This window comes from Lemur catta, chromosome 17 (assembly GCF_020740605.2).
Source record: "Lemur catta isolate mLemCat1 chromosome 17, mLemCat1.pri, whole genome shotgun sequence".
Lineage (NCBI taxonomy): Eukaryota > Metazoa > Chordata > Mammalia > Primates > Lemuridae > Lemur > Lemur catta.
Window position 1 is genome coordinate 48,606,691 of NC_059144.1, and position 14,424 is coordinate 48,621,114.

General features: G+C 33.8%; 2 protein-coding genes across 4 annotated transcripts in view; one reads left to right on the top strand and one right to left on the bottom strand.

Moving 5' to 3' along the window:
- Positions 1–3,606, top strand: part of PHACTR3 (phosphatase and actin regulator 3) — a 68,259-nt gene extending 64,653 nt beyond the window's left edge. Inside the window, exons 11-12 of the mRNA XM_045528471.1 lie at positions 1,048–1,124; positions 3,017–3,606. Of these exons, the coding sequence (XP_045384427.1) occupies positions 1,048–1,124; positions 3,017–3,032 (93 nt within the window). The 3' untranslated portion in view covers positions 3,033–3,606. The remainder of the gene's footprint in view (positions 1–1,047; positions 1,125–3,016) is intronic.
- Positions 3,607–10,663: 7,057 nt separating this feature from the next.
- Positions 10,664–14,424, bottom strand: part of SYCP2 (synaptonemal complex protein 2) — a 61,868-nt gene continuing 58,107 nt past the window's right edge. For 2 of the 3 annotated variants that reach the window (XM_045528448.1, XM_045528449.1), the window contains 6 exons: positions 13,258–13,352; positions 13,062–13,161; positions 12,546–12,604; positions 12,322–12,400; positions 12,151–12,207; positions 11,464–11,933 (listed from right to left, as the gene is read on the bottom strand). In XM_045528448.1, the coding sequence (XP_045384404.1) occupies positions 11,760–11,933; positions 12,151–12,207; positions 12,322–12,400; positions 12,546–12,604; positions 13,062–13,161; positions 13,258–13,352 (564 nt within the window). In that variant the 3' untranslated portion in view covers positions 11,464–11,759. Of the gene's footprint in view, positions 11,235–11,463; positions 11,934–12,150; positions 12,208–12,321; positions 12,401–12,545; positions 12,605–13,061; positions 13,162–13,257; positions 13,353–14,424 lie in introns of those variants that run through there. The other variant, XM_045528450.1, reaches the window with a different exon arrangement.

Sequence of the window (14,424 nt, forward strand, 5' to 3'; positions counted from 1 at the left end):
ACTCAAACAGCAGTTAAAAAAAAATACACAATCCTATTAAAAAGTGGGCAAAGGACATGAATAGACATTTCTGAAAAGACAATATACAAATGACTAACAGGTATATAAAAAAATGCTCCACATCACTAATCGTCAAGGAAATGCAAATCAAAATCACAATGAGCTATCACCTAACTCCAGTGAGAATGGCCTCTGACAAAAAGTCCCAAAACAAATGGTGGCGTAGATGTAGAGAGATAGGAACACTCTTACATTGCTCGTGGGAATGCAAATTAGTACAACCCCTGTGGAAAGTAATTTGGAGATATCTCAAAGAGCTAAAAATAGAAATACCATTTGATCTAGCAATCCCACTATCAGGCATCTATCCAAAGGAAAAAAAGACATTCTATAATAAAGACATCTGTACTCCAATGTTTATGGCAGCACAACTCACAATTGCAAAGATGTGGAAACAACCCAAGTGCCCATCAATAGATGAGTGGATTAATAAAGTGTGGTATATGTACACCATGGAGTACTACTCAACTACAAAAAACAATGGTGAACTAGCACCTCTTGTGTGATCCCAGATAGAGCTGGAGCCCATCCTTCGAAGTGAGGTATCACAAGAATGGAAAAACAAGCACCACATGTACTTGCCATCAAATTGGTACTAACTGATCAACACTAAGATGCTCACATTATTCATTGTAATAATATTCACTGGGTGCTGGTCAGGTGGGAGGGGTGTGTGGGGGGGGTAAACTCACAACTTATGGATGCGGAGCACACTGTATGGGAGAAGGGCATGCTTGTAGCCCTGGCTTGGGTGAGGCAAAGGCATTATATGTAACCAAAATGTTTGTTCCCCTGTAATATTCTGAAATTTAAAAACAAAAATTGAGTAACACAGTCTAAATGCTGAACAAAATATTGGGTTTTTTGCTACATATTACAAAATAGAGTCAGCAAATATTAGGAATGGTTGTTAATCTATGAACATACTTATGTCCTCTGTTTACTTTTTGATGTCCTGAAAAGCAACGTCCTGTTTTTAAATTTCAGGCAGCAATTCGTAAAGAATTAAATGAATACAAAAGTAATGAAATGGAGGTACATGCATCAAGCAAGCATTTGACAAGGTCAGATTTCTGTTTATATGAATTTCATGATACTTTTCATTACATGATATTTGTTTTTTAAATACATACAAAAGCCACAAAGAACTATGTATCCAGCTAAAAAAAAATTCATTTCTGCAGAAAACTATTGAATAGAATGTACTTCAATTAAATATGCTGTCCACTCCCATGGTTTATTACAGGGCTTGATGAAAGGTGATATGTGGGAGAATAGTATTACACAGGTCATTGGTTTATTTAAGTAGTTAATGTATATTTTAAGAAAATCTCAAAGCAAAATGAAAGGAACTTTCCTATGTATTTAATTCTCCTCCTCTAATATTCAGAATTCCTCCAATGTATAGAACTTACATATTTATACTTAGATGCTGTGAAATTAGTCTCCACCTTCCCATATACTTTTAAAATTATTATTCACATCTTTAGCACAAGCCACTGTTTCCCCAAAGCTGAAAGAGCATGTTTCCTTAGCAAATATTTGACTACCTACTACTTGCCAGGCACTGCTCTAGGTGCTGAGAATGCGACTGCTGATATGCTGAAGGAAGTTTCTATCTGCGTGGAGCGTCTAGTCCCTTGTGAATATATTGCCTGATCCTTCCATAATCCATACTTTTCCCACCAAGGGGAATACATTCTTTGTCCGTGCTACTGTACACAAGGGAGGACACTGGGCTTCTTGGTGATGACAAAGTTGGGAAAAGATTTACTTCTCTTTACTTAGTGAGCAGTATATTCTTTATTTCCCCTTCTTTTTCATCCCATGACCAGCAGTAATTATTTGATGTTCTCACACACCTTTAATCTAAAGGGGATGACTATGATGTACCCAGACTTCAGTTGCAGCTGTTGCTTTGTCCTCTGTCCTCTTACCTGAAGATGCTCAAGCCCCGAACACAGTGTGCAGGGAAATCCTCCATGTAGTTACATAATGGATTCCTCTCCTTTTCTGTTTCTCACAAAGTGGCCACTGCAATTACTATTTAAAAGATTTGCTCTGTAAGCTCAATGTAGCTATGGAACAGAGAACAGGTGCAGTGGTTCAGAGTGAATGTATCAAAGAGGAAGGGGAGGGTGGAAGGACAGGAGAAAATTATGCAAATAATTTTTAAACTTTGAAATGTTTCTTCCCATGACTAACATACTTTTGGGGAGAAATCATTTTTATTTTGAATGGGTCTTAATGAATGTTTAAGAAATATCTCCAGTAAGACATACACAATTATTTTTAATGTTCATTCTGTTTTAAATAGGATATAATGATTACATATTCTATGTATGGTAATCTCAATTTAATATATTTCCCTATTATACATTATTAAAGAATGTTTACTAAAGATGTTTTTCTCTCAGAAGTTCTTAATAGCTTTCTTAGATGACAAAATTTTAAAGAATGAGCCCATACTTGAACATAAGAAAATAATTATAAGATATTTACACCATATTTTAGTACTTCATATCAAAAGCCTGAACAATATTGTTATATAAGATTTTCTTGAGTGTATTTAACATTACTATGAACACATTACTGACTCTATAAAAAACCCTCATAACTCTAATTTTCAATAATTTATTAACCAATTCATTATTTCTACTGATTTAGCAAAGCCCTAGCCTCTCTGTGTACTTCAAGGGTTTAACTAGCAGCTTTCAAACGAAGTTCTAGGTAGTCCTAAGAATTCACCATATATTCTGGGGAACGAGAGGGACCTGGAAGTTGGGAGCCCCCTGAGACTCCATATTACTGTAACCAGAGCAGCTCCATCCTCATGTTTTACATACTGGCCTTATGAGAAGCTTTTAAATAGCAGCAAATTGATTTGTGGAAGGTTTCTGGCAATTTTAACTGTTAGAAATGTATAACCTTAAATTCTTTATTTTATAATCTCTAGATTCCACAGGCCATAGAGATTTTCTTCTGAGAAGAATTTGTGTTTAATTTTTGATACCAACACTGAACATTCATCAGGGAACTTTCCTGAAGTTCAGCTCAAGACTACCTGCTGTGTTTGTGAGAAGAGCAGGATCACACACACAGGTGCAATCTTGGCCACACTTACCTGCAGCAAGAGGAGTAACCAGAGGACACACTTCCTTCTTTGTTGTCTGAGGAGTGTGAAATGTTGGGGTCAGTTAAGACCCAAAGTCACTCTACCAGAAGAAAACTGTCGTTTGCCTTTCAACCTTGTTTTACAGTTCTGCAGTGTAATGGAGGATGGGCGCCATGCATGTGCAGGCTCACCACTCCCAGGCCTCTGTCATGAGGGACATGTGACACAGTGTCATTCAGTATTATGTTGAAAAGACATTTTTATCCCGATCACAATTAATTTGAAAACTCTTTAAGTTCATGTTATACAAAATGATTTACTGTATTATACTTTTTCTTTTTTTTATATAATGTTTAACAAAAAATACAGATGCAACATTTTGATTCCTGTTAATTTTGTTCTTTAATTAAATGATTACTTATTGCAGGAAATTAACCCAGGCTTTACATTTTCTTGGGGTTGGGATGAGTGAGATCTTGGAACCAGGGATCTGTAAAACAAGTGAGCTTTTACTTTTGAACCATCACATTTCAAACACATGAAAGAAAATTCCAAGTTTTCATGTTGTCTTTTATAAATTGTTAGTATATGTGGTTTTTGTGCCTTGGAAAATCAAATTATCTTTTTCAAGTTAATTTAAATTTATGTATCAATTAGTGCATTTAACCTAGAAATAAGCAGTAACTTGTTGAAACATTCTATCACAGTGAACATTATGCCTTCTTTAAGAATACTTTTAAGTTCACATGTGTAAACATTATTAAAAATACATATAAGATACAAAGGTTTCGATGAAGTAGAGATTATAAAGAAAATTTACCCCAGCACAAAGGGGAGAAAAGCTAAACAACAATAAATGTTCCCTGAGAAATATTTTCACTTGGCTTTTGAATAAGTGTCCTTATAGAGATGAAACTTCCCTCCCTCCCTCTTGGTACACTGATGAGGCAGGAAGCACTGATGGCTTGGAGGAGGACTTTAGGAGCTTATAGAACCTGACTGTGCTTAAATCCAAGCTCTGCACATTCAGCAAGTTACTTATTTTTTTCCATAGGATGATCATCTCTCATAACACTGCTAAATGTCTCAAGGAGATAAAGTGCTGGCACAGTGCTCTCAGCACATTCTAGGCATCCAATATCAGCTACTGGTAGGGTTGCCAGGCAGCACCTGGAGCAACTGAGTATACGCTGACTCTGTTTGTTTCTTTGTTGCCTGGGCTACAGTACAGTGGCATCATCATAGCTCACTCCAACCTCGAGCTCCTGGGCTCAAGCAATCCTCTTGCCTCAGCCTCCCAAGTAGCTAGGACTACAGGCACATGCCCCCACACCCAGATACATTTTTTTCTATTTTTTGTAGAGACACGGTCTTGCAGTGTTGCCCGGGCTGGTCATAAACTCCTGGAGTCAAGAAATCCTCCCACCTCGGTCTCCCAAAGTACTAGGATTACAGGTATGAGGCACCATACCTGGCCCACTTATGGCTTCTTAACACATGCACTACCTCATTGCCTTTCACTCTTTCCTTTTCTACCTCTTTAAGACTGCTCGTGGGCTCACGTGCCCACAGAAACTGCTTTTAACTCTTGTAGCAGCACTTGTCTGAAGGGACTTGTGATCAGTCCTAGATAATAGCAAACATACTATTAGTTGAATTACAGTTTCTTTATAAGAAATTATTGCTGTGGTAAAAAATTCCAGCTCTACCTCTTACTTGCTCTGTAACCTGAGAATTACTTCTCTGAGTCTCAATTTGTCTGTGAAATGAGGTATCTAAATCCTTTCTAATTAGATGTCAGTTAATTTTATAAGCATTTACAATATATGTATATTTTATATATCTTCTATGTTATTCATAACCCATTGTTTGTGGTCAACCACCAAAAACCTTTTTTTCTATTTTAATCTACATATTAGCAGCTCCCCCTTTTTCATATTTTATTCAATTTAAAATATTGTTGGAACCCAAATTATTTAAAACTAAGAGTTCAACCTTCCGCACGTAGAAATATACTTACCATGAAACCAAGAAAGAGAAAAATGTGCTACTGTTCTAGAAAGCACCCTGGTCTTCAAAGTACAAAAGATCAGTAGTACTGCTTAGAAAAGAGCCAGAGAGAGCGTATGGCTAGAGATGACCTGGTAGATGTGACATATATTTAGATTTTTTGCCCAAGTAAAGGCTCATCACTAATGGATAATAAAACTAAAAGTTACAGTGCAGGACAGCCAAAGGACTGTTTAGATTGGTTCAGACTCAAAGGTTTGAAGATATCCTAAAACTAGTAGACATTTTCATTTAAATCAAAATTTTTGGCAATATTATCTAACTTCTACCATTATATTTTTATTAATCATAAACTACTGTAAGTTGTACTTCTGTGTTTGATGTTCTTATCAGGTTAAGAGATAAATGAAAACTGTGAATCAAGTATGTTTACTCTGTACTTGCACATCACATTTCAAGTCTCTCAAGTTAGCTGGAGGAACAAAATAAAAAGCAATTCATAAATCCCATGGTATTAGTAATGTACATATGAATATACATTTGCATATGTTGTATAAATTGGAAGGGAAGATTAAGAGCCTAAAGACTTAGAACTTTCTGCCTTATTCAATAACAGAGTATATGAATTATGAGAATTCTTCACTACTAGTATTGAATAATGAAGTTTTATGTAATGACTTTACAAATAATTTGCTCCTATTTTTACAAAAAATTAATATTTAAATCATGAAATTCTGTTTTTAGAGAGTTTAAAACATTTTTAAAAACTATTGGTAGTTTTGTGAGAGGAAATTCTGTCTTCTAGAATCAAGTTTTAAGCTAAAGTAATAGGGGGACTATTACATCATATGACTTTGTAAAAAAAAAAAAAAATTAAAGGGACTTTGAAATTATGTCACCAGAGTAATTTTGGGACAACTGAAATGGAAAAAGATACCTAACATTGAGAGTTCCACCTTGTGGAAATATATGGTAATTACAGGCCCAAATTTATTCTATTATATATTGGAGGTAAAGTCAAAGTTTTTAGCTATATATCTACAGTTCAAAAGAAAATTCAAGTTCAGAAATGCAAAATCCTAATTGTACTGTTAAAACTACTAGTCCAACATGTTTCCAATACTCATTTACCCAGCTATTTTCTAGAAACCTTTTTCTCAAGTTTTCACATGAGAACATCTCAGATGATACTCATAAGCAACTGAACATATGAAAATCAAACTGAATATATAAAAAATGTTTTCAAAAAGTGAATTCCTACAAATCGCATGTGTTTATTTCTCTGTAAGTTTATTTATAGTATTAGGAACATACCACTAGTTCATATCCAGATAAAAAATGTTAGAATGAAGAATGCAAAAGCTACCCGTTATCATTTCTATAGCTCTATGAAAACAGAGCAGTGTTTTATGTTTAGTGTAATTTTTAAAAAAAAACTTTTTAAAGTCTCTAATATCAATTGTAAATCTCCTTAAAGATGTTCAGAGAAATTCTAAAAATTATATTTTCTTAATAAGCAACGGGAGTGAAATCTGGAGATGGTATATATGCTAATAATTTGTTATTTAAGGTTGCAAACATGTTATGTGCACTATTACCTTCTAAATGCAGTTTATTATTCCTTCTCAAAGATACATATGCTGAATACATTATTACAGTTCGGGTATGTACCCTAAAATACAGGTCTACATCACCAGTCCATTCCCTTTTCCACCTTGCCTACTGCTTGGTTATAATGGTGATACCTGGTGTGACACAAGGCATAGTCTTGGGAACCACCTACCATCTTGCTCCAATTTTTACATTCCAAGTGAGATTTGGTTTTTGCTATTATTTACTACTGTATAATTTTGCTCAAAATTTTACTTTGTTTATTCATAGCATTTATGATTCCTTCCATGCTTACTTCAACTTTTAATTAGATATGTTAAAAAGTCAGAAGTATAATATGTATTCATGTACACTAACTGTGCCTGGGTAAACTGTTAATCGATGATGACAGAGTGGCTAAAGAACTATCTCCAGCAACTGTGGAGCTCCACACTAGGCACAGAGCTCAGAGTTGGAAGAATTTACCAATGCAGACTTCAAATTTAATGTGGAATTAAACCTCTATATGAAAACCTTACAGTCTACTACCCATTTAAAGGACATGCTGGCCTTTTAAGTTGGTTTTGGCCATCTGTGATTATCAGGATTGGTGTTTAGATCACTGTAGTAATGACTGTGGAGTTTAGTATTTAGGTTTCTACCTAGCTATACTAATGCTGTGAAATATTTTCTTTTTTCCATGTTCTTTTCCATATGTACTTCTGGAACAGTTACCACCTTACAGCTCTATTTGGTTGAGGACATGTGGCAAACCTATACCAACAAGGTGCTAGATTACAATTCAGGTAAGAACTTTAAGTCATTAGCTACAATGACCATTTATGTTTAATATGTTGAAAACAGAAAATTCAAGATTTTTAGCTCTAATTAATTAATATGCTCATTAGCCTCTGCTAATGCAAAATGGATTTAAATCACTATTTCTGTGAAACAGAAGTTGAATAAAAAAATTATAATAAAGAACAGAATTCTGATCTTTAAAATTTTTCCCTCTAAATTTGGGGTCTGAAAACTACAGCCTAAAAGCCAAATCTGGCCGGCTTTTGTTTTTGTTTCTTAATGGCCTGTAAGTTAAGAATGGCTCTTATATTTTTTAATGGTTACATTTGAAATGGTTTTGTAAGTACCTACATGATATCCTTAAATTTGTCCTGAAGGGCCATATAGTAAATGCCTTAAGCTTTATGGGCCAAAAGGCAAAGTTTCCTGACTCTTGCTCCAAACTTAAAAAAATAATTTTAAATAACTGTATAATAGAAAATTTTAGAAATGAATTACATAGAATTCCAATAGCTAAATTTTGAATTTAAATAAGCTTAAAAATTTTTAATATCAAATCTATTCTAAAAGCTGAAAGATTTTGACTTGTATAAAATACACACCAAATTAGGTAAATAATAAAGCCCTATCAATAATAAAGGCAAGTGTTTGATTAGTGTGACACCCACTCTTCCAAATTCCTTATTTAAAATTATTGCTATCACAGAATAAGCCAAAAGTGTATTATTCAAAGTTCAAAATGGTACAACATACTGATCTCAACACATCTGTATTCCTGAAAAAAAAAAAAAAAAAGGCTAGATTATTTTCCTGTAGATGTTATTTCAGGATATTTCCATGGGCTTTTTTTACTTAATATGTTAAAAAAAATCTAAAACCAACCATTACAAATACAACATTGTCTTAGCAATGCAGCATGTGTACATTTGATTTGCCTATACAGTTCCTCAAAGGGGCCAATAAAATGGAAATCCACATGACTCTGCATGACTTTAAAAACACATATCTCCTCATTTTTAAGTCTAAAGAAGAGGTTCATTTCTTACTCATCTCTGTATTTACAGCTTAGCTCACTGCACATCATGTAATAAATGCTCAAATGGCTGGTTAATACTTTCTTATCAATTGCAATGGAAATGCTGACACCATATACAGGACTTGAAAATTTTAGGAGACACTTTGGCTATCTTTGAACTCAGTAAATTCCTATCTAGAAATGCTACATCTGTGCATTTGTCCATTTACACTGTCGTATGTCCACATTTCTAGGCACTCTTTTAGGTTGTGGAAATCATGATGAACAAGACAGACAGTGCTCCTGTAGAATTTACAGGAGTGGGGTTTGTGGAGGGAAGGCAGAAATAAAATTTCCAATACCAAAAAGTGCTACATGATAGAGGATGATAGTAACACTAACAGGATGGTGAGAGAAGTTCTCTCTAAAGAATTACCATTAAATAAAATTAAAAAAAAATTACCATTTCATCCAACAATCCCACTACTGGATATTTACCCAAAGGGAAAAAAAAAAGACATCTGCACTCGAATGTTTATAGCAGCACAATTGCAAAGATGTGGAAACAGTCCAAGTGCCATCAATACCTGAGTGGATTAATAAAATGTGTTATATGTATACCATGGAGTACTACTCAGCCATAAAAAATAGTAAACTAATACCTTCAGTAACAACCTGGATGGAAGTGGAGACCATTCTCCTAAGCAAAGCATTGCAAGAATGAAAAAGCAAACACGGCATGTACTCACTATTAAATTGGAACTAAATGATCAACACTCATGTGTACATAGGGTAATTAAATTCAATGGAAATCAAGCAGGTGGGGGGATGGGTAAATTCATACCTAATGAGTACAATGCATACTATCTGGGTGATGGACACACTTATAACTTTGACTCAAAGTAATTCATGTAACCAAAACGTTTGTACCCCCATAATATTCTGAAATTAAAAAGTCAAAGGTAATGGGATTTAGAGGAGTAGGGTGACTGCCTTAAAGAGGCAAGTGTGCCACTGGAAGAAGGGAGAAATCAGAAAATGCTGGTATTGATGCAGGACACATGTTAGATTTTAGGGTGAAGATATTGTGAGGTGGGACCGTCAAATGTAGAGAACTAAGGTATTGCTATGCAATAATACTCAGGAAATGTGCTGAAGCCAATTATACAGGGCAGAATAAGCATTGTTGAGCACTGCTGAGTGCCCATTTGAAGTATGTGGTCATAAATTTAAAGGTTAATTGTATGATTTTTCTCTAGTGCTATTCAGTTGGTAGAATGAAGGCTGAGAATTAGTGGATAAGGTAGACAGGAGGAAAAAGGACAAGAGAATATTATTTGGTACTGTAGAATCTAGAATGGGTAAGAAAAGGACAGACAAGAAGGGTGACAGCATACAGAAAAAACCTGGAGTAAAGGGCCTGGGACTACTCTACAAAGCAAGTTAAAAAGATGGAAAGGTTAGGGTGTAAGAATATTGGAAACAGATTCAAAGGGGCACAGCTGTTGGTAAGGACAAGGTTATATAGCAGAAAAGTTTAGAAGGAAGTATGAACCTGGGCTGGATTACACATACAGTGCAATATGGAACTAGGTATGAGATATGATTTAAGAGTCTTATAGATCTGGCTAAGGATGAGATAGACAAGGTGGTTAGGTCATGATGGAATTAGTTCTAAAGTCTCACAGGACAATTCCTCAGTGGTATTTAATATTGTAGTAGAACTCTTGCTCTCTTTTAGAATAGAAACCCCATTACTCTCAATAAACAATAGCTAATGCTAATAATTATATAAAGGTGACTAAGATGAGAAAGGTTTTCTTTTGCTTATCTTAACTAAGAAACCAGTTTTGCTACTATTAAAAATAAGCAAGAGATAGTAAGGCTGATTGGTCTTATGCTTTGGGTTTCTGATTGAAGGAGGATATTTTGTTTGATCCAAAGTTCACAAAATAGGAATATAAAATTTATAAAGTAAAATAATTACCCAAGTGACATAGCATTATTTTTAACTTAAATGTGTATTTTTCATACATTAATCTAACAAAACATTACAATGAATACTAGAAGCTTAAAATTACTCATCAAATAGCCTGCTTATGAGTTAAGACCTCTATATTAAAATATTTAGGCAATACAGTAGCTATTTTAGGTCATTTAGTGCCTTCTAATACACTGGAGCTATAACTGAATAAATATCTCCAACAGTGTGCTGAAAGTACCAATCTACCACTCAAGTAAACATTTCAAATAAACTGTATTTTAAGATACATTTTAAAAAATATGTATTAGTTTTGTTAGCATAGTTAACTCAGTAATATTTGCCTAATGTAAATATTACTACAAAAATAAGGCAATTCCTTTTACTGTTTGGTTTTATAAAACTTTCTCTGTCCGAAATAAAAAGAATAGTATTATAATAGACAAAAGTCTTTGGGTTTGGAGTCGTTATAGTAGTGCTTTCTCATCCATTAGAAGACGTGTATTTTTCTCTTCATAGGACTACTCTATTTTCTGTTATACACAAAACAGAATTAGATAAAGTGTGTTGATAACAATTGTATTTCACATATTAACATTTCTTTCATGACCCATGAATAATGACATCAGTCCTCTGCGTACATTAAGAAGCTCCTCTTCTTGCTATGACCAAGAAAAAAAAATCATGCTTAGATTTCACATTATCACTGTAAAACCATCAAACAGAATAGAAAAAAATTGAAGTGTTATTAGGAATCAAACAACCTCTTTCATAAAGATACCATGAATCAGTGCTCATTTTACCTAATCCCCCCGTTTCTATACTTAGGTATCTATAGAATTCTGTGATTGTTATATTCAAGATGATCTACAATCTTTTAAATCCCCAAATCAATGAAATTTAAATTTAAAGGAAGTAAGATAAAAATAGTTTAGAAATAATTTCAACAAGAAGCAACCTAGCCTAGTTGGGTAGCTTCTTATTTGCTTCTTGTTTAGCCAAAACCTCCTGGATCCCCTACTATCTATGTTAGCATATCAAGTTTCTATTAAAACTTTGTAAGTGCATTAATATACCCTGTACCTAGAGAACAGTGTACTAAAAAATGCCTTCCATCCTTAAGAAAACACCAAAGACATGTTTACTTAGAGCAGTGCCTTTAGTCTCTTCCAGGTCTACTTTTTCTTCTAGAATGCAGCTGCTGGTCTACTAGGCCTTTGGGAAGTCAAATCATTTATCCCCAAATCTAAGTAAATGAAGCCTTCTTGTCCAAGTGGACAGTAACTCTCCACGTTCACAGCTTTTCTGGGCAGGTCTGTCATACGATATACTTCTCCTTCAGAAGGCAGGACAGAGGTCTGCTGTAAGGTCACAGTGTTTAGAAACAGTACAAAAAAATCATTCTTTCAGCTAATTTCTCAATTTGCAAATTGATTTTCTTTAGGAGGGCTTCATTATTTAAATTACCTTATTCCTGTACTATAAATATGCTCCCATTATTTAATTTAAAGAACTAGAAGTAACTAGGCTAAAAACTGCCTTCTAACCAAAAAAGAAAAACTAGATTAGCTGATTTACCATTTCCTTAAGAAGCTTGTCTTGAAGCACTTTCATGTTTTCTTTCATCATACACATCTGTAAATAAGTAAATATATTTCCCCCATGAAATTTACCATTGATGTTTCACAGCAAAAAGGTAGACTAACCAATATTAAAAAAGATTATATATAAAAACCATGAAATTTATACCTCAGATGTAAAAATGGTTTCTTCATAATCAGTGTTACAGAAGACATTTTTATCCAACGAAGTTTTCAAAAGATGAAGCCTAAACACAAGTGAAATAATGAAAGTTACCTTTGTTATTAGGAATTCAAATTAAATTGCTATAATATAGTGTAATTTTAATTTTTCAAATATGAACTTAATTTAAAAATTAAATAAGTTCTAGTCATCAAGAATCTCATACTAACCTCTGCTGTTCACTTTTTTGATATGCCTTAAACTTCTGAAATATCTTTTCCCAAAAATCCTAAATTTTAAGATACAAAAACCAATTAAACTTTAATATGATTAAGAAATAAGACCCAACAGCAGAATTACTGTATTTCTATTATTCCAAATTTAAATAAACAATTTGGCTATATGCTAAGAATACTCTAAATGTCATGTACTCTTTCAGATTAAAAAATGAAAGTAAAATCTTTCAGGATTTCTCCCTTAACTTTGTAATTTAAGTGTGTTTATATGAAGCTGAATAAAAAATCTAAGATAGAATGGGTTCCAGCTCTATCCAGGAAAATACAAGAGATGCTATGTCACCATTGTTTCTTATAGCCGAGTAGTACTTCATGGTACTAAATAATGTTCTAAAAAACAAAAAGCTTTAGAATGTGCTCTCAAAGCAGAATGTAATTGAAAATTTTTCTAAGGGTAGCTCTTTAAAAGCAAAGTTTTAAAATTATTTTTAAATTCTTAAAAGTACAAACCACAAATTCCTTTTCCAAATCTTTTAAAGACTGTGAATCTTTTTCAAAGTTCTCCAGCTCTTCTATGATGGTGAATTGGAATTTATCAAGTTTTTTAATCCTATTAAAGAAACAAAAGGAGATTTTAAAAATATAGCATTCAGAATATATGAATATATAGCATTCAGAAGTTTTCAGAACAATTTTTTTTACAAACCTATATTCCTGAATTTGACGTTTCATTGTATTCAGATGTTGTTGGGCTGTTTTCCAAGACTGCTTAGTAAAATAATTCATCATCTTACGTCGAATCTGAAAAATATTCATTTTTAACTTAAAATATCTTTACCAAATAGTAACCTAGCCAAAATTAGGTTAAGAGAAAAGCCTTTTCCATGAAATATAAATGACTAAGAAGAACTTGGAAAAGTGAAAAATTTAAAACTCAGGGCGCAGTGGTTCACACCTGTAATCCTAGCACTTTGGGAGGCTGAGGTGGTAGGATCGCTTGAGGCCAAGAGTTCGAGATCAGCCTGAGCAACATAGCAAGATCCTGTCTCTACAAAAACCAGAAAAATTAGCTGCGTGTGGTGGTATATGCCTGTAGTCCCAGCTACTCAGGAGGCTAAGGCAGGAGGATCGCTTGAGCCCAGGAGTTGGAGGGTGCAGTGGATGACACCACTGCACTCTAGCCTGGCCACAGAGCGAGACCCTGTCTCCAAAAAAACCCTAAAGTGTTAATAAATAAGCTAAGTCAGAGCAGTGTCTAATTCCATTAGTAATTAATTGCTAATTAATTGTTCTCATAAGAATACCACACTCTACAATATTTACAAAAATGCTAGTGGTTATAAATTCTCTTTAAGGGCACAAAATAAAAGTCACACTCAGAATTATTATTTTTAACCATTTTTCACAAACACATATATTTACATCTAGCCACAGATGCATAACAGAAAATATAAATCAGGGTTCTCTATTTAGATTAGTTTGACCTTGAGCAAATAAAATCAAAATAAACATACAGAACTTTAAATAGTTTCAGATTTTACCCCTGAATTGGAGAAAGGCAAGCAAGAAATGGGGCTAATAATCTGTGCTGAAAAATATCTTTTATTCAAAAAAGGGCATAAAATAACTGTCTATTCCAAATACACAAAGAGAGAGTTGGGTAGAAAAAATATATTACTAATAACTAAAGATTGTTTTTAAAAGCATTTTTGCATTATCATCTCATTGGAGCCTCAAACTAAGAATACTTAAGTACAGAGTACTATTACTAGAGCAAAGTGATACAGGATTTCACTGACTGCAGCTGCTCATCCTTTATACTATTAATGTATTACACCACCCTCACTAATGGTAACCTCTGTGAGATAAGGAA